Raw genomic sequence first — 22,993 nt, forward strand, 5'->3', positions numbered from 1 at the left:
CGGGCTCGATGAAATCTTGGAGACCCAGCAGGGAGAAGAATGTGAAGATGAGCTTTCGGATTGGACCCAGCAGAGTGAGTGTGTGGATGAAGAGCTTTGGGAGCAGAAGCTCTGTGTACCTAACTGGAAACCCCATTGGAAAGCTTCGAGCTTTGATGTTTTGGGTTGTGATTTGGCTGTGGAGTTTGGAGATACGAATTGGGTTTTTTGTTTAAATCTGTGTATTTTGTAGAGAGAGAGAAATGAGAGAGAAAGAGGGAGGGGAATAGTAAGATTGGATCTTTGAGGTTGCAGCTACCGTAGGATTGTGCTGTCACTTGAATCACCGAGTCTTGGCTTGGTGGGTATAAGAACAAAAAAGAATCTCCAAGCTCAAATTGGTGGTATTTTGACCATTTGGTGTAGACTTGTGGATTTGCATAAGTTGGTATTCCCCAAGCATCTAGATCTCCTACTTTATACTGGTAGCAGAGCACCTGGGACTATATTAGCATGAGGAACTGCAGAGCCAATAAGAACTGGAATCTTGGAGTTCTGAGATTCACGGTGACATTGTGGTGAGATGAAAAAATGAAAGAGAACCGACATAGCTTTTTGTGTCGTTTCCCACAAACCGCGCCAAATGTTGATGCACAAAGCCGGAGGGGTCTTGGAACAACGTAAATCCGACCGTGAATCTGCAAGAAAGTAAATAACACAATATGTATCGTGGTTCATCCCAATGTTTGGGCTACGTCCACATTGATATTGTATTTCTCTGTTTGTGAGCCTTGTGGTTTTGTATGTGAGGAAGAGAGCTTCTACGGGTGAGAGAGCTCTCTCTCATGGCCTAAGAATTGGCCTCTCTTAATGAGGATAGTGAGGAGTCCTTTTATAGAATAAAGGCTCTTCACTTATTACATATTTGCCACTTCATCTATTACATAATTACATTTGAGTTCTCCGAGTATTTATATGAGATCTAAATACAGAGGCTCTAAGTATGGTACAAACAAATTATACATACAGTGAGCATACATCATAGTTTACAGTTTGCAAACAATAACGCTCCCTAATAAATATGAGAAAAATGGCAAAACTGTAAATAAATTAAATGAAAATATTAAATACAAACCGTAATTGGGTGCGGTTTGAAAAATAAAAATTTGGGTTTTGTAAAAAAATAAAAAATTGGGTGCGGTTTGAAAATAAATATTGAAGAAAATGGTAACAGGTGGACCAAAAACTTGAAAAAACACAGAAGATATTAAAAGAAAGCTTCAAGAAGAAGAAGGGTGTGGACTTTCTGCAAATCCCGTCTGTTATCATTCAGCTTCTCAAAGAAGAGCGCAGCATTCGCCCAAAATACTGCAGCTTTTTGCCCACCGAACAAACCCAATGACCGAAGTTCCAAGCTTGGTATCGTCTGATCCTCTTCGTCGGCTTCCGCTTTACGTTTTCTCTCAGCTCCATTCTGCAACAAGCTAGAGAGAGAAAGAGTTGAGAAGACCCAGAAGAAGAAGAAGAAGCAGAAGGGAGCTTGGAAAAGTACGAGAGAAGAAAAAGGAGCTGATTTGGGTTTGTGGGGGTCGTTTTCTGATAATCGAGTTTTGTTGGTGGGAGTTTGGCTATGGGTTTTCGTCCAATGTTTTGTTGCGGAGGGGGATTTTCTCGGTATGTTAATCATTGTTTATTTCCCAGCTGAATTTGATAATTTCTGTTGGTTGGTTTGTTTTAAGAATATTGTTTTATTATTTAATTAGTAGTGGATTCTAATTTGGAGAAAATCTTGTGATATGATCATGTGGATGATAAAATGAAAGTTGAAGTGGGTTTAGGTTCTGGGTTTTTTCTTAGATTTTAATAGTTTTATGGGTTGCAGTTTGAATGGAGGATTTGCATTCTGGGTTTAGCTAGATAAACAGAGAAGGAAAGGGGAATTTTTCAATTCAAATGTCGAAATGTCGGTTTCGAATGAGAAAATAATAGGCTAAAGAATTGAGGTTGAGTGGGATCTTAACGACCCAGTCAAAATTACAAACAGGCATCAATGGATTGACTATGTTTGGTTTTTTGTTCTGTCCTGTTTCTAATGACTTGGCCACTGACAATCATTTAGCAGTAATGCATCCTTTTAGTTCCACTTTCTCCAGCAACAAGAAAAGGGTATCAAGTATCAACTGGAATTTGCCTATTAGCTGGCCTCTTTGCTATGGATTTCGGGTTGCTTTTGGTTTCCGTTTATTAGTAGTAGAGCAGGCTTTCTGCTATTATACGTCTGCTTAGAGCAGTTGGTTGTTTGCTGAGAAGAAAATTGATTCACTAAAACACCCAATCTCGCATTCAATTTGATTTGATGGAAATCTGATGTGCAGAAAAGTACGAGGAAAGAAGCAGCCAACATGGAGGGTCTTTTCCTTGAAGGAACTGCACGCAGCAACAAACAATTTTAATTATGACAACAAACTTGGAGAGGGAGGATTTGGAAGTGTTTACTGGGGTCAGCTCTGGGATGGATCACAAGTAATCACTAACTTTTTCAGTTTATGTTTATATTTGTTATCTCTGTTGGTTACTCAGTTAACATCAACAGTACATAATTATCGATCTTGTTAATTTTCTCATTTTGTGAAAGAACAAAGATTAGGCATTGTTCTTGATTTTATTAAAACGTGCAAAATGGAAAGGGATACTGTTTGTTGATTTTTAGTTAGATGTCTGAAGTCTCATTGATTATATTTACTGTTTAATCCATTAAGTTTATAGATTTTGGAAATGTAAGTTAATTTCTTATATTGCTTGATTGAGAGGAAATTTAATGTTGTTTGGCATTCTTGAGTAATTCAATTTCTGAATTGGTATAATATGAATTTAGAAGGATTACATAAGGCTGGCTTTTGTGGTTAAATATGATTCCTTGATGTTTCAGTGCTAGGTTTAGATCAAATGTTTGGATTAGGCCTAACGAAAAACTATGGATGAGACCAATTTTTCTCTGTAGGAGGATGACATAGGTGCAGGCACATAGGTGCAGGCATGTCAAGATTTGGACTCTTGTAAGGACAAAACGCTCATATGCTCTATCTATGAACCACTGGTGTGATCTTTTTAATAAATGTTTATTTGTAAACAGTGAAAGTTCTAGTTAGGTATTTCTTTGTTGTGGGTGAGTTTATTAGGGAATAGGATTTTCTTTCCTCTCTTTCAAGCTAGTTCTAGTCTTGATTTTCGGAGTTTCTGTTTTATGTTTTTTAATGATTTAATTATCGAATATAAAGCATTGCCTCTGCGAATAAGCTGTTCAGTGCATTTGAAATATAGTTGAAAATTGTGGTGCTGATTAGTTATCAAAACAAGGGAAACCGTTATTACATTCAGATGGTAGAATCCACCCGCTGAGAGGAAGATATACTACGGAGATAGTATTTGTACATGTATCATGGGTGGGGTATATGCCTGTCCAATTTTACTAAACATGAGGCATGTCGTTTTTCTTTGTCATTTGGCGGTGAGTGCTAATGCTACAAACTCTTAAGATTGACTAATAGCTGCTTAAGTTGAGGCATGCTTGATGTATGTCGATAATAAGTTTTCATTTCATTATTTTCTACCCATCGGTCTCACGTCCCAACTGAGAACTGCATCAACAGTTCCAATATTTGGGCATATTAGTTATACATACTGTTAGCTAAAAGGGGAAGAAGTGCACCAGGCTTCTAGAGGCGCTATATCTGCAGTTCTCACCTGCAACTACCAGATTGCTTGGTTCAAGCCATACCACTGTTACGATGATCTAACATCTTAGAGAGAACAAGTTTGTACAAGTTATATCATGTGCACAATTATTAATGTCCATTACTCTTTCTGAAAAGATCAGGCAAATGATAAATCTAAGCCAGTTTAATTCCATGTAGAATTAGTTAAGAGTCACTCTAATATTTACTATGTTCAACTATGTGCTAAAGATGAAATGTTAAGTAGGTGAAGATACCTTCTGCCTTCAAAAACCAAATATTTGAAATCAATGCTTATATTCCATTGTTTACCGATATGTATGCAGATTGCAGTTAAAAGGTTAAAAGTCTGGAGTAACAAAGCAGACATGGAGTTTTCTGTTGAGGTTGAGATACTGGCACGAGTCCGGCACAAGAATCTGCTCAGTTTACGCGGCTATTGTGCAGAAGGGCAAGAGCGTTTAATTGTATATGACTACATGCCAAATTTGAGCTTACTTTCCCATCTTCATGGCCAGCACTCAGCTGAATGCCTTCTTGATTGGACCCGGCGGATGAATATAGTAATTGGGTCTGCTGAAGGAGTTGCGTAAGTGCTGAACCCAAGTTTCTCCTCTTTTTAACTGTAAAAGCTGTTTCTCCTCTGTCTGCAATTCTCTCTCATTTTATTGTTTTAATTTGATTTATCCAGCTATCTTCACCATCATGCAACCCCACATATAATCCATAGAGACATCAAAGCTAGCAATGTGTTAGTTGATTCAGATTTCCAGGCTCAAGTTGCTGATTTTGGTTTTGCCAAGCTAATCCCAGATGGGGCTACACATGTGACCACCAGAGTTAAAGGTACCTTAGGCTACCTTGCACCTGAATATGCTATGTTAGGGAAAGCATCAGAGAGTTGTGATGTCTACAGCTTCGGCATTCTTCTGCTCGAGCTTGCTAGTGGCAAGAAACCCATTGAGAAAGTGAGTGCAACAATGAAACGCACGATTACTGATTGGGCACTGCCATTGGCATGTGAGAGGAAGTTTGATGAAATAGCAGATCCCAAACTCAATGGAAAGTATGTAGAGGATGAGCTGAAAAGAGTTGTCTTTGTGGCTCTACTATGTGCTCATAGTCAGCCTGAGAGAAGACTGACTATGCTAGAGGCGGTAGAGCTACTGAAGGGAGAATCGAAAGAGAAGTTGGCCCAACTAGAAAATGACGAACTATTTAAGGCTCCCCAGGTTGCAGAATATAATGAGGGGAATGATGGGACAACAGCAGCCGAAGAACATAGCTCAGATGTCATCTCAGAGGAGAAAGACGAAAAAAAGGATTTGAAAGAGGAGGCTGCGCCTGGGAGTGCACATAATGGCTGAGAAAGTGTGAAAAACATGTAGATAGATGTGGGTTTGGATTGAAGCCTAAGGCGAGGTGGAACTGGCTGTCAATTTGTAAGAATTGCCGGGGTTCATTTCAAGGATTGGTTTCGTGTTTTCGTGGGTGCCGTGTTATCTGTGTGCATTCCTCTTTTGCCTTTTACCCTTTTCTTTTCGGTTTGGTTTGAGCATCTGAATGAGATGAAGAACTGTTTCTACTGTTTATTGGCTGCCATTTTTCATCAGTCACTATATCTTATTAGTTTGGCAACCAAGTGGAGCAATACACAAAAGAAACGATTAATTTCGTTGATCCTGAATTCTTATCTATTTTATCAATATGCTATTTTACGTCATTGTACACATTTACATGGATTTTGTTTCCTTGCACCTGAAAACTCTTTCATTCAACGGGCATATTATGTGTACAATCTCTCTCTGACAGTCATATCTTTCACGTTGTGATCATGTGATCTGTGAGAGGAGCGTTGTACACGTGTGCTAGCCAGGACTTTTCATGTTCATGTCGACAACAACTCAATATGCAGCATGATGGCCAGCAATTTGATCTTCCTTCAATTATGATACAATTATATATCCCGCTAAACGTGGAGCATTAGTATATACGAAAGGGAATAGTTTTGTCAACGGCAATACCATATAGAGATCTCATATGCTGCTCAACCACACGACATTTGTTGAGCGTTCCTGCCCCTTTGGCTTGAAAGCAACTTGTATGGAATGAGTTCATCTTTATGGTGCCGTTACGGTCAAATAATATCATTATTTATATTCAAACAGGAGAATGACAAGACCAACACTGGCCAAACATATAAATAAAACAAATATTTGTAAGAAACAAACAAAAGAGTACTCGAGACCGAAAGAAAAGAGTACTCAATACCAAATGGAATATGTTGTTTTAACATAAATGAAAAATCTTTAGGGGTGCTATTAGGAGAACGTAGTGCCGTAATAAAAAAGATAAAAAAAGAAAAGGCTTCTCGCAGGCGCAGAAGCTGAATCATCTCCATGTATAATTTACTTTGGATGACTAGGTTGAAGAACGGGGAGAAACAATCCTGCACCCCAGAACAAATGGATGTCAGTGACATCCACGGGAAACACTCTGGCACGATGGTTGAAGATCATGAAGTCTAGGTTGTCTGGTAGAGAAACAATCCTGCACCCCAGAACAAATGGATGTCAGTGATCCAATCAATTATCTGCCATACAGCATTTCCAAAGTCAAATTAGCACATGATTTCACAATTCTGAATTTTCTATAGAGACACCCCAGCAACTGAGATTAAATTACACCAATTTTCTCATGCAATGTTTATACCCAAAAAGAGCATAGATAGCTGTCTGACTAATCTTCATGAAAAAGCAAAAAGCTTGGCCCTCTTTAGTCTTACTAATGCATTATAATTAATTTAATGCAAGGAAGAATAAACTTGAGAACTAATGAAAACAATAAAAGGTAATATAGTTATGATACAGGATGTAGATTTATTTGGCTATGGTGGATCCAAAGGATGCCTTAATCATCTCTTTAGCACTGCATGATTACTAATTATGTCTCGATGGACAATGCATTATAATTTACTTAAATCCCGCCTAAATCCCGTATAGCCGCCTAGATGCTAGGCCCTAACCCGCCGCCTGACTAGTGTCTAGAACCTTGCGTTGGAGAGAAAGACAAAGTACATAATGACTTTTTAGTCTTTTAATTGACAAATTATGACATGTATACATTTAAACATTTTAGCATTGTGGGACACTGCCTTTGTTTTATAAAGTTTTCTATATTTTGTCACTAATAGAAACAAAGGAAACCTCACTAAGACCTACTCTAACCCTTGGAGTAAAACTCAAATTTTAGGCTCTAAACTTACCCAAACTTGCTCCAACCCTTGAGGTAAATATGAGTTTTAACCCAAAACTCATTTTTGGGGCAAATTTAGGCCAAAATTGACACACCCCGACTTGGAATGTCCACCTTGACTCCAAATCGAGTTGTGATGACCGACACCTGGAAGGTAATGAAGCCATAAAGTGTAATGAGGTGGAAAATGTGAATAAATTTAAACCTAAAAGTGCCTAAATGCAAGAGTGTGCATATGAGCGGGATTGAACCTAATTCACACATGATGTCAGAGCATAAGTAATGTATAGTAAAAGTAGGATAATAATTATACCATCAAAGGTACTCTCCTAAACCAACGTTTGCCAAAATCCTCATTGACACGAAAGCTCTACCATTAAACAAGGAGGGGCCAAAAATAAGGATGAGTGAGCCTAAAAATAAAGCTTATTAAAAACCTTTTCGAAAACGTATAACCCCTCGCCATAAAATAAGTATAGTTTCCAAATATAGTATACTACATATAGTATGAAAATACTTATCGTAAACAGTAATATCATCTAGAATGCAATACTTAATAATATTTCGTAAATAAACACATAACATTCAATAATCACAATATCTTGAATAAACGAACATATACTAACAGGTGCTCATCGACGTATGCTGACACACGAGTTCATGCGGAGGTATTCTGACATGAACAAGACCGGGTGTAACAATGATTTATACTTTAGTACTACAATCACGTGAAGACTGACGTTATACTTGTCACATACGAGTCCTAATTGCCTATATCAATCTAGGACAAAATTGGCACCTACAATGGATCCAAAGTGAGTTTGTCGATACGATATGAACATACACGTGAAGCCTGGCCCTAGCCCCTGCGAGTACAAACACCAGTGTAGCATACAATGAGCGGATAACATAATTATGATTATGTAATAGTAAATCGATAATTATAGTCAACATAACACTATTCTTGGCCGCAAATATAATTAAGGCATCCTATAATAGTACGCATACATGTGCATCTTGCAGGATTCAGAATAATTTCAAAATTCTCAACATTACGACCTTTCTTATAAACGTTAATTTAATTATGGCAACCACGTAGAAACTTCATTATTAAATATGTATGTAGAAACTAAACAAATATATATACTATATAAAAGAAAAGACTCACTCACAGATACTTGCGAGGTTGCTGCCGTTCGAACTAGGAAAGCCGAAGTCTCCAATAGTAATCACACCTAAGCATAATATTGGGACCCATTAGTAAAACTCAACTAAAATAATTAAATTTGGGAAAACGGAGTGTGGATTTGGAATCAGGGCGTCGAAATATGGTTAGAAGGGTCCCGGACAACTTTTCGTAAAAAGTCAACGAAAAGTTAATGATAAACCCTAAAAAGTCAACTGAACCGCCATGGCAATCAACTACATTAAAACTTTGGAATTTCACTTAATGGATGTAAAAAACAGACTTGGGCGTCAAAATTAGCCTATGAAGGTTTCCAAGAAAATTTCAAAAAAGTCAACTAACGGTCAACTTTAATGAAATATTCCATCCTCAGATGGAATATTCTGTTAAAGCCCGATTCCTAAATGGGTCCGGGTCGGATTCAGGTTTTGGCTTTGGCTTTCTTTTTTTTCTTTTTTTTTGTATTGGGTCGGGTTGACCCATTTGGGCTTTTGGGTCACACCTGCCGGACCCAACGAAGAAGAAGGTCGAATCTAGGCTGGTTTGGCCGAAAAATTTCAAATCTCAACCATTTTTCACATTCTACTTACCAAATTATCCTCGACAAATTTCATATTCTGAGACCGTTGCATGATGTCATCTTCACTATTGAAAGAATTATTAAACTCAATAGAGAGAATTACTAAACATTTGCAAACTCTAAAACTAAAGTAAGAGGTAAGATAAAATAGAAACAAATGTTTTATAGAGGATAATAGAGTTTTACAAACTTTATTGTTCTTTACTCTATAAATTTGGGATTTGAAATGGTTAAATATATGACATTTAAGAAGAATAGGGGAAAACCATAAGTGAAAGACAATTTTTTTTTAATTAAAAGTGAATAATGGGTTTAATTTAAATGTTATTAATTTGTGATAAATGACGATTTAAAATTTTATACTTAATTTGGGATGAAATTTGTTGGATTAAAAATAAATAATGATTGGATTTGTTTAAAGTGTTAAGAATGGTTGTGAAATCGGTACCAAACGGAATCTCCTGTATATAAAAATGATAATCTGCTAGACTGACTAGTCAAGCCCGCTAGTTAACTAAGATATATTTGTTAGTCGATAAATCAAAGATTTAATAACCAATTTCAAATACCAAAATTTATCCTAGTCAGCATGACCTCAGTTTGTTCCAAGTTAGTAATGTTGAGAACAAGATTGTGAGCATACTAATTAAATACTCAAGTGATATATGTCACATCCTAGACTAGACTCTGCCGTAACATGATATTGTCCGTTTTGGGCCCCGGCCACGCCCTCACAGTTTTGTTTCTGGGAACTCACACGAGAACTTCCTAGTAGGTTACCCATCTTAGGATTGCTCTCGTCCAAACTCGCTTAACTTTCGATGGAACCCGAAGCCAGTGAGCTCCCAAAATGTTTCGTGCTATAGGGAGGGGAGCATGTACATATAAGGCACATCACCCCCTCTCTGTTGGTCGATGTGGGATGTTACAATCCACCCCCTTAGGGGCCTAACGTCCTTGTTGGCACATTCACACCACACGAAAGAGTGGCTCTAATACCATTTTGTCACATCCTAGACTCGACTCCACTGTAGCACAATATTGTCCGCTTTGGATCTCGGTCATGCCCTCACGGTTTTATTTCTGGGAACTCACAAGAGAAGTGGGATGTGTCACCCATCATGGGATTGCCCTCGCCTGAACTCGCTTAACTTCGGAGTTCCGATGGAACCCGAAGCCAGTGAGCTCCCAAAAGGTCTCATGTTATAGGGAAGGGAGCATGTACATATAAGACACATTACCCCCTCTCCATTGGTCGATATGGGATGTTACAATACATGTAGCATGTAGGTATGTGAGATATGTGGCACACTATAAATAACTTTGAACACAAGATGTTTTTGGATGGAAAAATCCACCTTTGGGTTAAAAAACCGGGGACTCTCCACTGAGTCCAATCCACTAGTATAATCAAGTTTCTTACAAAGTAACCACACAAGCTCAATTTCTAGATCCTACTCTACAGAGCAACTTGTACATTTGTGCAACCTTGCCTCACACAAGATGTATTCTTTCACTCTTCACGAAGTGCAGCTTCTCCTGAGCTATTCACCTTGTGCCACCGAAACCAGCACACGAACTATGAATATGATGATATGGCAATGATATGTAGATCTGGATTCAAATGTCTAGTCAGTTTCTCCAGTCAAACTGTTGAAGGAAGAAACTGACAAGAATCCTAAAATGGGTCAGTTTTAAAGATTTGAAACTAGAAACACTTGACCACAAATTTAATGTAAAACCAAAGACAATGCAACCCTATTCTTCAATGATTGGGTGTTTAATGCATGTAAGAAGGTTTTGTAACTAGGGTTTCACAAATGAAGAACAAGGAGGAAGGTGAGGTCTTAATGCCATTTTCTCTTTTTCTCTCACTAGGAAATCTGATCTAAAACCCCCAAAGAAACAAATGAACTAGCTAAGGATCTTAACCCCAAAGGCTTTGGTTTGTTTTTCAACCCATAAGACACGTGTCAAGCTTCAAAACGATCTGGAAAGATCAAGGATGAAAAACAAACATTCGCCCGAAAGCTATCAGTTAGCCCATGTGGGCAGGTCTTAATTTACGTGCCCAACTTGTTGGAAATCTGTGCGCACGGTTGACTAGACAACTAAGCTAGTCAAAATGAAACAAGAATGTAGACGTGAAATGCACATGCATGAACAAATCTTTTGAAGTGTGATGTGCCACATCTTTGAACATTTATTCCCAGCAGACACAACTTATAAACAGAGAAAAACCTAAAGCTAAATTGAGCATGTAGTACAATTACAACGTTGACAAGGAAAACCAAACCTAAAAGTCTAGACTTCACAGGTTGCAAAGCAAGGTGTAATACTAATCTTATTTTTACAAGTGAGGGTAAGCCTAGGACTACTCTAGTCCTAATATGCCTCCGCCAGTGAATGGAGGGAAAGAGAGACGAGAGGGAAAAAAGATGTGGGAGAGTTTGAGAGGGAAAAGAGTAGGGTGAGGTGGTAGAAAATGAGTGGTGATCAGGAGAAATTGGAGCACAGGAGGAATGGGCGTGGGGCCCGTTGGCTCACAAAAATATCAACATAAATTAATAAAATAATGAGGGACAATTTATGTAATGACCCGTTCCCAATTTTATGTTTATATAATTTTAATAAGTGAATTTACGAAAATGCCCTTTGAGGCAAACTATTGATTTTTGTTGACTGTCGTGTCGTGTCACGTAAGACTCGTTTTCTTGGCATATCCTCGTAGTACGCGTCGCTACGAACACGTGGGCACAAATGGAACGTGATTTGGAGTTATAACGAAGAAGTTATGAACGAATAATAAAGTTGAGGGCAAAATTGTAAATTTATTATTTTCTGGAATACTCCAGATTTTTGGAGAAAAATCTGGTAGCCACGTGTGTGGCCCAGATTAAAGCACAGAGATGATGGGTGGTGGAGATAAAGGATAAAGGAGAGAAATAAGGAAATGTTGAAGCCAATCGAGAGGAGAAAGAGAAGAGAGTGACCAATAAGGGAGAGAAGAAAGGAAGGGAAATGAAGGAGTGGAGGAGCACCAGATTACCTTGACCCGGTTCCTTCTCATGCGACTCGACTCATATTGACACTTCCCATTGTTTTTTCCGACGATCTGAACCTCACCATCACCTAAAAATCAACCAACGTCTTCCCCTCTTCCATTCCACTCAAACTTCATTGGGTTTAACCATGAATTTGTGATGAACGAACCGTACGGGTTTGTGGGTGCACGGCAGCAAATCCGCCGATCCTACAACAATTTCCTTCAATTGTCACCACCAATGTACTCCTTCTAATCCCAGGAACAAGTCCTAGGCATTGCTAGTGGCGGCGGAGCATCGGCAACGCCAAATCGAAAGCCACCCATTCTAGGGTTCCGACGGATTTTCGTGAAATTGATGCTTTTATCGGCCAAATTGGCCTTAGTCACATGTATGAAAGTTGCTACACTCATTGAGATCTTCATTCCTGTAAAATTTGAGAATTTTTAGAAATAGTTGAATTTTCCGCCGAGTCGGGGCAGCACGTGGCTAGTGGGACGCCGATGCTATTTTACTCTAAATTGATATCTTGATCTCAGATTTGATATCCATATGATGTGATTTGATTATTGTGAATCTAGTTTGATTAAGGTGCGTTACTTGATAATTATATGAATCGACGATCCGATCGTTGGATCGTCACCAAACCTTGATACAATATAGTACGTAATATTTGAGGATATCAGATACTTACGGATCGGGAATCCAACGTACAGATATTCCCGAATAGGATATGTAAGTTATGTGTTTTATTGATAAAAATGTTGAGACGTGATTTGATAATTGTTCTATGAGTCAATCGATTGTGACGCCTCGATATTCATGCTAGAGAGTTATAGTGCGGACTCCACGTGAGTGGGCTTTTGGTTTTCTATATATACGTATATATGTTTTACACTTGCCCAAAAATTGATTTAAATGGAATTATGTTTTTAAGTGTCATGTCATACTTGCATTTCATTTTAGTACATGCATTAGTATGTGTATGCATATTATTGCATGACGATGCGGATGCCCAGGTAAGCTTCAGGTGAGTACATATTGATGATATTGATTGCAGTGCGTATGGTTATGTTTAGATGCATTTAGTGCTCATTATCCTGCACCCCGGTGTTAGTGCTCCGTTCGAGGCCAGGGCCTAGCCTTCACATCATTGTTCACCTCCCGCACCGTACGCTCACCTTGGATCCAAGACAGGTGTCAGCCTGTCTTACAGACCACATTAGGTGGTTTCGACTCGTAGGTGACTTGCAATACTTCGCACAGCTTTCACGTGATAGTAGCACTTGAGTGTACTTATTTACACCTAGCCTGTCTTACAAACCACATTAGGTGGTTCCGACTCGTGTGCAGGAGTGGTTTATGAGCTATAGGTTCAGCCGTACAGGTCACGTTAGGTGACTCCGGCTAACATATCATTTTGTATTGATTCACATCACCTGGCTTACATATCTATTACTGACATAACTAACATGGCATATACTTTTATTTCATTGTTCTCAAGCATGATTTCTATCTATGTATGTATTATTATTTTATGGGAAATTATACGAGTTTTATGGTGAGGAATTATTATTATTATTATTTCTTTGGAAAGAGAAATGGTTTCAAAGAGCATTGTTTTTGCCCACTCACTTTTTTGGTTTTGCGCCCCTTCAGGTTTTTAGCTATCGAAAGTTCGTATTGACGAGGATTCTAGGGGTATTTTAGTCAATACACACATTTAAAATTAATAAAATCGTAAAATTAAGGACGGGATGTTCCAAAGACTCCCCTTGAGTTAATGGGGTTGGCCCACCACATATGTCTATTATTTTTAGTTTTATATTTATAAATTCATTGCATCCAACAACTAAGATCTAATATGATAAAATTCAATGGTAAAAAAAAAAAAACGATATCCAACCGTTCAAATTTAAATTCAACGGCTAAAGTAATTAAAAAAAATATTTTATGTGTTTCATATTCTTTCATAATGCTCCACGGTGTCAGTTAGTTATTTTTCAGTATTTATCGGCATCTAAATATTTTTAGGTTAAAATATTCATAAAATTTAATTAGGATAGTCTACATAATTATTTTTTTTAAATCTACTTTAAGAAAGATATTATTCTAAATTCATTCTTTAATAATCTCGAGCTAAAAATTTAAGCCATAAATTTTTGAGTTAAAACATAAATTTCTAGATTAAAGCCAAATTCAAACGAATAATAACATATTTTAATAATGGTATTAATTGTAAAACTCATGCATGTATAACTACTTTTTTTTTTGTCAAAGGTAAATTTATTAGATTTTAACTGAAACATTTACATCTTAAGCAAGAATATTAAATAAAACCTCTGGACCAATTGCATCCCAACAAAAAGCACCTATATGCGAGGCTACATATAACTACTTTCTTTCTTTTATTCCAAACAAAACCTTAATTATGAGTTGGAAGTCGGAACAGTAATGTATGGGCCCCAAATTCAATTATTTCCAATAAAGTCACCCTTTAAGTCAAAAGTAATATGCGCCTAAAGTTTCTATCACTCTCCGAGGTTAATTCGAGTGGTGAATGACAGGATGAGTGAGTGTTTGTTATGAAAGAAGTTGAGACAAGTCTTTGAGTGTCATAACTCGCAGTGTTATTAGTTTATATATTATAATATAAGTAAATTATACTTTTGATATATAATAAATTAGTGATATAATATGAATATGATATGACTAAATAAATACACATATTTTAGTATGAATATCACATGATTAAATAAATACACATATTATAATATAAATATTACGTGACAGTGGTTTGGTTTAAAATATTGGACAAACTTATAATTTCTTATTTTTTGGGAGTCATAATTATTTTGAGTTTTCACTAGTAAAAAAATACATAAATAATCCGTAATTGAAATTTAACTTCTTATTTTGATTTTGATTACAAAATTAGTAACCACTGCTAAAAAAAAGTAGAAAAGAGGATCATGTTTGCTCACAACCATAAACTATGGTGTAAGCTTACTATACACCTCATCATTTGTTACATGTCATTTCACCGAATAGTTAAGGGGGGTGTAGTCAAATTAAGATTTTAAAGGATTTTAAAGGATTTTAAAAGTGATAGATTTGATAGGATTTAATGACACACCCCGACCGAGGTCAAGGCATCCTGGGCGTCACGTGAAAGTGACGTAGCTATGTGCACAATGTGGAAGCGATAAAGATAGCAAATATATGAATAATTAAAAACCACATTTCTAGAATGCACTACTAACAGGAAGTGATAGGAGTTAGTTTCAACCGTAAACACTCCTAATCAGAGCATAATAAGTTTAGGTGCAGTCCAGTAGGACAAGCACTAGTTACACAGTACCAGGAATGTCCTACTATTATTCAAATAGGTCAGAACTGCCGACGATCCCGAACCACCGACAACAAGCTTTAGAACCTGGAGGGGCGCAAAACATAAAACGTGAGTGGGCAAAAACAAATGTTTTACAAAACCATTTCATTTATCAACATATCTAACCCCTCGCTGTAAAACATGTATAATTTTTCCTAGAATCAGAATATAAGCATATACATTAATGAATATGAAAATATATCAATTCAAATCATACTTCACATAATCATAAGCATATATATGTCATGCCAAGATATGACAGAGTAAGCAATTCAGATAAGAATAAGTTCATATAAATATGATATGTTAGCCGGAACCCCTGAGGTGGTCTGTATAGTTGAATTCATAGCTCAAAAGTAAATCTAGCTGGAGTCACTACAATGACCTATACGGCAATATACTGCACATAAGTCGGAACCCCTAGAAAGGGTCTGTATGACAAGATTGGGTGAAATACAGTTATGCTCAATTCTATTCTCTCATAATAGTCAGGCGATAAATCGCTAGTCACCTACGAGTCGGAGCCATAAATAAGGTATGTACGACAAGACTGTGCACTTAAGTTGGATCCAATATGAGCATATAGTGCAGGAGGTGATGTAAATAAACATGCCTGTACTTCACATCTCTGGCTAAATCACAATCACCCTAGGTGCAGTTTTATGAGCTCAACCTTATTCAATCACATAACACATCATCGATGATTCACATAACCAAACATAACTTACCTGAACTTACCTGTGCCTCCACAGTACCACATTTATATGTATATGCAACCATGAAATGCATATTCAGAATATAAAAGCATTTGACATATTATTTCAAAACATACTTTCCTAAAAATGCATTTCTGGGAAATATATAAAGTATATAAATATATACTGAAAACAAAAGCCCACTCACTAGTATGTCGAAGGGTCGTAGCCCCCGAGTCGCCTGTGGATACGCTCGTCCTCGGGATAAGTCTTACCTATATGCGAATTAACTATAAAAACGTTATTTTAAAGCACATCAACAAAACTAGCTAATAACTTCTCATACATTGCTCAATTTTGGTATTTAAATATACCAACGTGACCTACACAACCTCACGAACATCGTGATATTTTTAGATAAATTTTTAGGTGGCTCATGCGCCCCCACGCGCCGGGGAGGGCACGGCCTCACGCGTCCAACACGCGCATCATCTTCAACCTCCAGACGCCGAAATAGTGTCGGCGGCACCGAATTCTGGGCAGACCTGCAACTGCCTTTTTCTCACTCGTTTTTGCACCATTTTTCACGAAATTTATACCAAAATGAAGCTCTTAACTTGTAGAACATGATCATACTAATTTAAAGCTCTAAACGTCACAGGATCTCATCGGAGAATTCTAAGAAAATCGGTCAAACTTCGTCCACACGATCCGACATCCAAAACCTTCAAACGAAGCACTCCGAGCTTCCTTGGGACCTCACTAAGCTCGCTATGAGCTTGGATTGTCCTAAAACATAACTATTTAAAAGTTCATGAATAATGCTCAACTCGGAGCTTGAAGTTTCAACGCGATATCGAACGGGTTCTTACCTGAACTGGGTACCTTTGAACTCGTATGGTCCTCACGATCACAATGGTACTAATTTTGGCCACGATCCGTGAAGTTTCAAGGGTCCTGGGTGTTTATCCGTACCATTTCGAAGGAGAGAGAATGAAACCGAGAGAGAGAGAAGAGAGAGCACAGGAGAGTGAGAGAGAGAGAGAGAGACAGGATGTGTGGTCCAGATTTTTGGGTCACCAATCAAAACAACCCATTTTCCTTACTTCCAATTGGGTCCAAAATAATAGGAACTTAACACAATGGTCCTCAACCACACATAGTCCCACAATGCCACAAACGCTCAAAGGCATTTTAGTCTTTTCACATCAACGATAACAAAATAATGTACATTTCCGGGACGGGTTGTGACATTTAAGATGATTAAAGACTATTACAAAATTCATATGGATTTTAAAGAATTTGAATGGATTGTGGTGGATTGTGGGGAGGGGGGAAGGATTTGAAATCCTAGGGGGTGAGGTTGGATTCTTTTTAGTTTTGGTTATATATAGTTTTTGCTTTCAAATCCCACAAAATCCACAACTTTTTAAAATACTTTAAAATCTGAATTTTTTTAATACACTTAGATTTGGATGGATTGTAAAATCTTTTAAAATCTTTTAATTGACTACACCTATATTTGAATGGATTCTAAAATCTTTTAATTGACTACACCTAGATTTTAATGGATTCTAAAATCCTTTAAAATCTTTTAATTGACTACAGTAGGGTTTTAAAGTCTTTTAAAATCCTCTCAAATCCAAGTATGACTACACTCCCCTAACTTTCCCATTAAATGTTACCTTTTCAAGTAAAAAAATTAGAATTAAGTGAAATGACACGTGATAAATATTAGGTGTATAGCAAGCCTATACCATAATTTATGAGTGCTGCGCAAAAATGCTCCCTAGTAAATCTTAGAAAAATGGCAAAACCGTAAATAAATTAAATAAAAATATTAAATACAAACCGTAATTGGTTGCGCTTTTAAAAATAATAAATTGGGGGCGGTTTGAAAATAAAAGAAATTGAAGAAAATGGTAACAAACAAGTGGACCAAAAACTTGAAAAAAACACACGAGAGAAAAAGAAAGCTTCAGGAAGAAGGGTGTGGACTTTCTGCAAATCCCGTCTGTTAAGGAGTTGTCATTCAGGTTCTCAAAGAAAGGCGCAGCATTCGCACAAAAAGACTGCAGCTTGTTGCCCACCGAACCAGACCCAATGACCGAAGTTCCAAGCTTGGTATCGTCTCATCCTCTTCGTCGGCTTCGGCTTTACGTTTTCTGTCAGCTCCACTCTGCAACAAGATAGAGAGAGAGAGGGAGGAGAGAGAGAGAGAGAGAGAGAGTTGAGAAGACCCAGAGGAAGAAGAAGCAGAAGGGAGCTTGGAAAAGTAGGAGAGAAGAAAAATGAGTTGATTTGGGTTTGTGGGTCGTTTTCTGATTGACTGAATAATCGAGTTTTGTTGGTGGGAGTTTGGCTATGGCTTTTCGTCCAATGTTTTGTTGCAGAGGGGGATTTTCTCGGTATGTTAATCATTGTTTATTTCCCAGCTGAATTAGATAATTTTGGTTTTGATATTTCTGTTGGTTGGTTTGCTTTAAGAAAATTGTTTTATTATTTAATTAGTAGTCGATTCTAATTTGGAGAAAATCTTGTGATAGGATTATTTGGATGATACAATGAAAGTTGAGGTGATTTTAGGTTCTGGGTTTCTCTCAGATTTTAATATTTTTATGGGTTTGCGATTTGAATGGAGGATTTGCATTCTGGGTTTAGCATCAACAGAGAAGGAAAGGGGAGTTTTTTTAATTCAAATGTCGAATTGTCGGTTTCGAATGAAAAGGAAAAGGATAGGGTAAAGAATTAGTGTTGAGTGGGATCTTAACAACCCAGTAAAAAATATTACAAACAGGCATCTAGGGATTGACTATGCTTGGTTTTTTGTTCTGTCCTGTTTCTAATGACTTGGCCACTGACAATCATTTAGCAGACAATGCATCTTTTTAGTTCCATTTTCTCCAGCAACCAAGAGAAGGGTATCGAGTAGTAGAGCAGTAGAGCAGGCTTTTATTAGCTGGCCTCTTTGCTATGGATTTTGGGTTGCTTTTGGTTTTCGTTTATTAGTAGTAGAGCAGGCTTTCTGCTATTATACGTCCACTTAGAGCAGTTGTTTGTTTGCTGTGAAGAATATTGATTCACTAAAACACCTAATTTGGTATATATCTCCCATTCAATTTGATTTGATGGAAATCTGATGCGCAGAAAAGTACGAGGAAAGAAGCAGCCAACATGGAGGGTCTTTTCCTTGAAGGAACTGCACGCAGCAACAAACAATTTTAATTATGACAACAAACTTGGAGAGGGGGGATTTGGAAGTGTTTACTGGGGTCAGCTCTGGGATGGATCACAAGTAATCACTAACTTTTTCAGTTTATGTTTATATTTTTACTCTTATCTCTGTTGGTTACTTAGTTAACTTTAACAGTATATAATTATCAATCTTGATAATTTTCTCTTTTAGTGAAAGAACAGAAATTCTTGGGAGCAGCCTCTCCATAAATGGGGGTAAGGCTAGCCGACATTCACCTTTCCCAGACCTTGCGTAAAGCGGGAGCCTTGTGCACTGGGTACGACCGAGTGAAAGAACAGAAATTAGGCATTGTTCTTGATTTATAAAAACGTCCATAATGGAAAAGGGTACTGTTGGTTGAGTTTTAGTTTCGATGTCTGAAGTCCCATTTAGTATATTTACTGTGTAATCCATTAAATTTATAGATTTTGGAAATGTAATTTTATTTCTTATATTGCTTGATTTAGAGGAAATTTAAGGTTCTTTGGCATTCTGGAGTAATTCAATTTCTGAATTGGTATTATTATGAATTTAGAAGGATGACATAAAGCTGGCTTATGTGGTTAAATATAATTTCATGACGTTTTAGTGCTAGGTTTAGAACAAATGTTTGGATTAGGCCTAATGAAGGGACCAATTCAGTGTTCAAGAGCTTGTAGATATAACAGAATTCGTAGAAATGTACTCTCATCTTTGAAAAACGATGGACGTGACCAATTTTTCTGTATAGGAGGATGACATAGGTATGGGGATGTCAAGATTTGGACTCTTTTCTTGTAAGGACAAAACACTCATATGCTCTATCTATGAACCACTGGTATGATCTTCTTAATAAATGTTGATTTGTAAACTGTTAAAGTTCGAGTTAGGTTTTTCTTTTTGTAACAACCAACAAACATCTGAAAACTGCCCAGTTAAGGTCCTTTTTTGTGTGGGTGACTTTATTACGGAATAGGATTTTCTTTCCTCTCTTTCAAGCCCTACTCTTGATTTTTGGAGTTTCTGTTTTACGTTTTTTTAATGGTTTATTGATAAAATATAAGGATTTGCCTCTGCAAAGAAACTGTCAGTCCATTTGAAATATAGTGAAAAGATTAGGTTGTGAAAGAGAAGACTACTAGGGAATTACAGGAGTTATGGTGCTGATTAGTTCTCAAAACAAGTGAAACCATTATTGCTGTTGTGCAAAATGTTTGCATGATACTTCAAGGATCTTCCTTATATTCAGACGGTAGAATCTACCCTCTGAGAGGAAGATATAATACGGAGATAGTATTTATACATGTACCATGGGTGGGGTATTATGCCTATCCAATTTTACTAAAAATGAAGCAAGCTGATTTTCATTGTCATTAGCCGGTGAGTGCTAATGCTGCAAACTCTTAAGGTTGACTAATAGCTGCTTACAATGAGGCATGCTTGATGTATGTTGATAATGATTTTTCAAATCATTATCTTCTACCCATCAGTTTCACTTTCCAATTGAGAACCACATCAACAGTTCCAATATTTTGGCATATTAGATATACATACTGTTAGCTAAAAGTTGACAAAGTGCACAAGGCTTCTGCCAATACCGGGTCTGGGAGAGCAGGGCATATGCTGCCTTCAGCCATATTATATCTAGAGAGGCTATGTCTGCGGTTTGCACCTGCAACTACCAGATTGCTTGGTTCAAGCCATTCCACTGTCATGATGATCTAGCTTTCTGAGAGAGAACATGTGTGTAAAAAATTATATCATGTACACAATAACTAAAGTCCATTACTCTTTCTGAAAAAGTCATGCAAATGATAAATGTAAGCCAGTTTAATTCCATGTAGAATTAGTAGTCACTCTAATATTTACTATGTCCGACTCTGTGCTAAAGATTAAGTATTCAGTAGGTGAAGATACCCTGCCCTCAAAAACCAAAGATTTGAAATCAAAGCTTATATTACGCCTAAAAAATATTAAATATAGGAGAAAGGGAAGCCTTTCTTTGTCCTGATTTTCATTATGACTAGAATCAAATAAGTCTTTCATTGGATGTTTCTTGACCATCTCGAGTCAGCTTTCAGAAGCAGTTTATAATTTTTTTTTGGTTTGAGTCTCTGAAGTGATGAATGCATAGCATCGCCAGCCAGATTGTTGTAAAAGCAGTTGATAATGTTTTTTGTTTGTTTGTCTCTTAACTGGTGAACGCATGGCATCTTGTCTAGAGCCAGCCAGGTTGTTGTAAAAGCAGTTTCCTCTAAAGACCACCTTAACAATTTTCTCAGGCATTAAACTTTTGTACACTTACAATTTTGTGGTATGCTTGATTGACTTTCCCTAAATTTGTTCTTCGCTAGATCATAATCAGTGCAATTGCATATAATGTTTACTAATATGTATGCAGATTGCAGTTAAAAGGTTAAAAGTCTGGAGTGACAAAGCAGACATGGAGTTTGCTGTTGAGGTTGAGATACTGGCACGAGTTCGACACAAGAATCTGCTCAGTTTACGCGGCTATTGTGCAGAAGGGCAAGAGCGTTTAATTGTATATGACTACATGCCAAATTTGAGCTTGCTTTCCCACCTTCATGGCCAGCACTCAGCTGAATGCCTTCTTGATTGGACCCGGCGGATGAATATTGCAATTGGGTCTGCTGAAGGAGTTGTGTAAGTGCCGAACCCACTTTAACTGTAAAAGCTGTTTCTCCTCTCTCTGCAGTTCTCTCTCATATTAATGTTTTAACTTGATTTATCCAGCTATCTTCACCATCATGCAACCCCACATATAATCCATAGAGACATCAAAGCTAGCAATGTGTTGGTGGATTCAGATTTCCAGGCTCAAGTTGCTGATTTTGGTTTTGCCAGGCTAATCCCCGATGGTGCTACTCATGTGACCACAAGAGTTAAAGGTACCCTCGGCTACCTTGCACCTGAATATGCTATGTTAGGGAAAGCATCAGAGAGTTGTGATGTCTACAGCTTCGGCATTCTCCTGCTCGAGCTTGCTAGTGGCAAGAAACCCATTGAAAAAGTGAGTCACGGAATGAAACGTACGGTTACTGATTGGGCACTGCCATTGGCCTGTGAGAGGAAGTTTGATGAAATAGCGGACCCCAAACTCAATGGAAAGTATTTAGAGGATGAGCTGAAAAGAGTTGTCTTTGTGGCTCTACTATGTGCTCATAGTCGGCCTGAGAGAAGACCGACTATGCTAGAGGTGGTAGAGCTTCTGAAGGGAGAATCAAAAGAAAAGTTAGCCCAACTAGAGAATGACGAACTATTTAAAACTCCCCAGGTTGCAGAATATACTGAGGGGAATGATGGGGCAACAGCAGCTGAAGGAGAGAGCTCAGATTTTATCTCAGAGGAGAAAGACGAAAAAAAGGATTTGAAAGAGGAGGCTGTGCCTGAGATTGCACATAATGGCTGAGAAAGTGTGAAAAACATGTAGATGTGGGTTTGGATTTAAGCTTAAGATGAGGTTGAACTGGCTGTCAATTTGTAGGAATTGCCGGGGATTATAGCTGTCTTTTCATCTACAAGCATTGGTTTCGTGTTTTCGTGAGTGCCGTGTTATCTGTGTGCATTCCTGTTTTGCCTTTCACCCTTTTCTTTTAGGTTTGGTTTGAACATCTCAATGAGACGAGAACTGTTTTTAGTGTTTATTGGCTGTCATTTTTCATCAGTCACCACATCTCTATTTGTTTGGCAACCTAGTGCAGCAATACACAACAGAAATGATTATTTTTCGTTGATCCTGAGTTCGTATCTATGTTATCAATTTGCTGTTTTACATAAGTAGTGACTCCCTTCCTCGCTTAGGAAGGCAAGAAGGAAAGGCATAAAGCAAGTACTGTGAAATGCCCAATATTATCAAGGGGTTTATGCTAGTTTTTCTTATAAAGAAGGAAGGAC

At 37.5% G+C, this 22,993-nt stretch overlaps 1 protein-coding gene across 4 annotated transcripts; it reads left to right on the forward strand.

Annotated features, from left to right (window-relative positions):
- Positions 1–1,209: 1,209 nt before the first annotated feature.
- LOC126611578 (PTI1-like tyrosine-protein kinase At3g15890) lies at positions 1,210–22,839 on the forward strand. 4 transcript variants are annotated; one of them, XM_050279876.1, is made up of 4 exons: positions 1,210–1,653; positions 19,012–19,159; positions 21,480–21,742; positions 21,833–22,839. In XM_050279876.1, exons 1-4 carry the CDS (start codon positions 1,610–1,612, stop codon positions 22,506–22,508), a joined length of 1,131 nt encoding a protein of 376 aa, XP_050135833.1. In that variant the 5' UTR covers positions 1,210–1,609; the 3' UTR covers positions 22,509–22,839. The 4 variants fall into 4 exon arrangements, with proteins under 4 accessions (XP_050135833.1, XP_050135831.1, XP_050135832.1 ...); XM_050279874.1 differs by lacking the exons at positions 19,012–19,159; positions 21,480–21,742; positions 21,833–22,839 and adding exons at positions 2,355–2,502; positions 4,040–4,302; positions 4,405–5,436 and having other exon boundaries at positions 1,212–1,653; XM_050279875.1 differs by lacking the exon at positions 1,210–1,653 and adding an exon at positions 17,799–18,272.
- The last annotated feature ends 154 nt before the right edge of the window (positions 22,840–22,993 follow it).

This window comes from Malus sylvestris, chromosome 17 (assembly GCF_916048215.2).
Source record: "Malus sylvestris chromosome 17, drMalSylv7.2, whole genome shotgun sequence".
In the NCBI taxonomy this organism is placed as follows: Eukaryota; Viridiplantae; Streptophyta; class Magnoliopsida; order Rosales; family Rosaceae; genus Malus; species Malus sylvestris.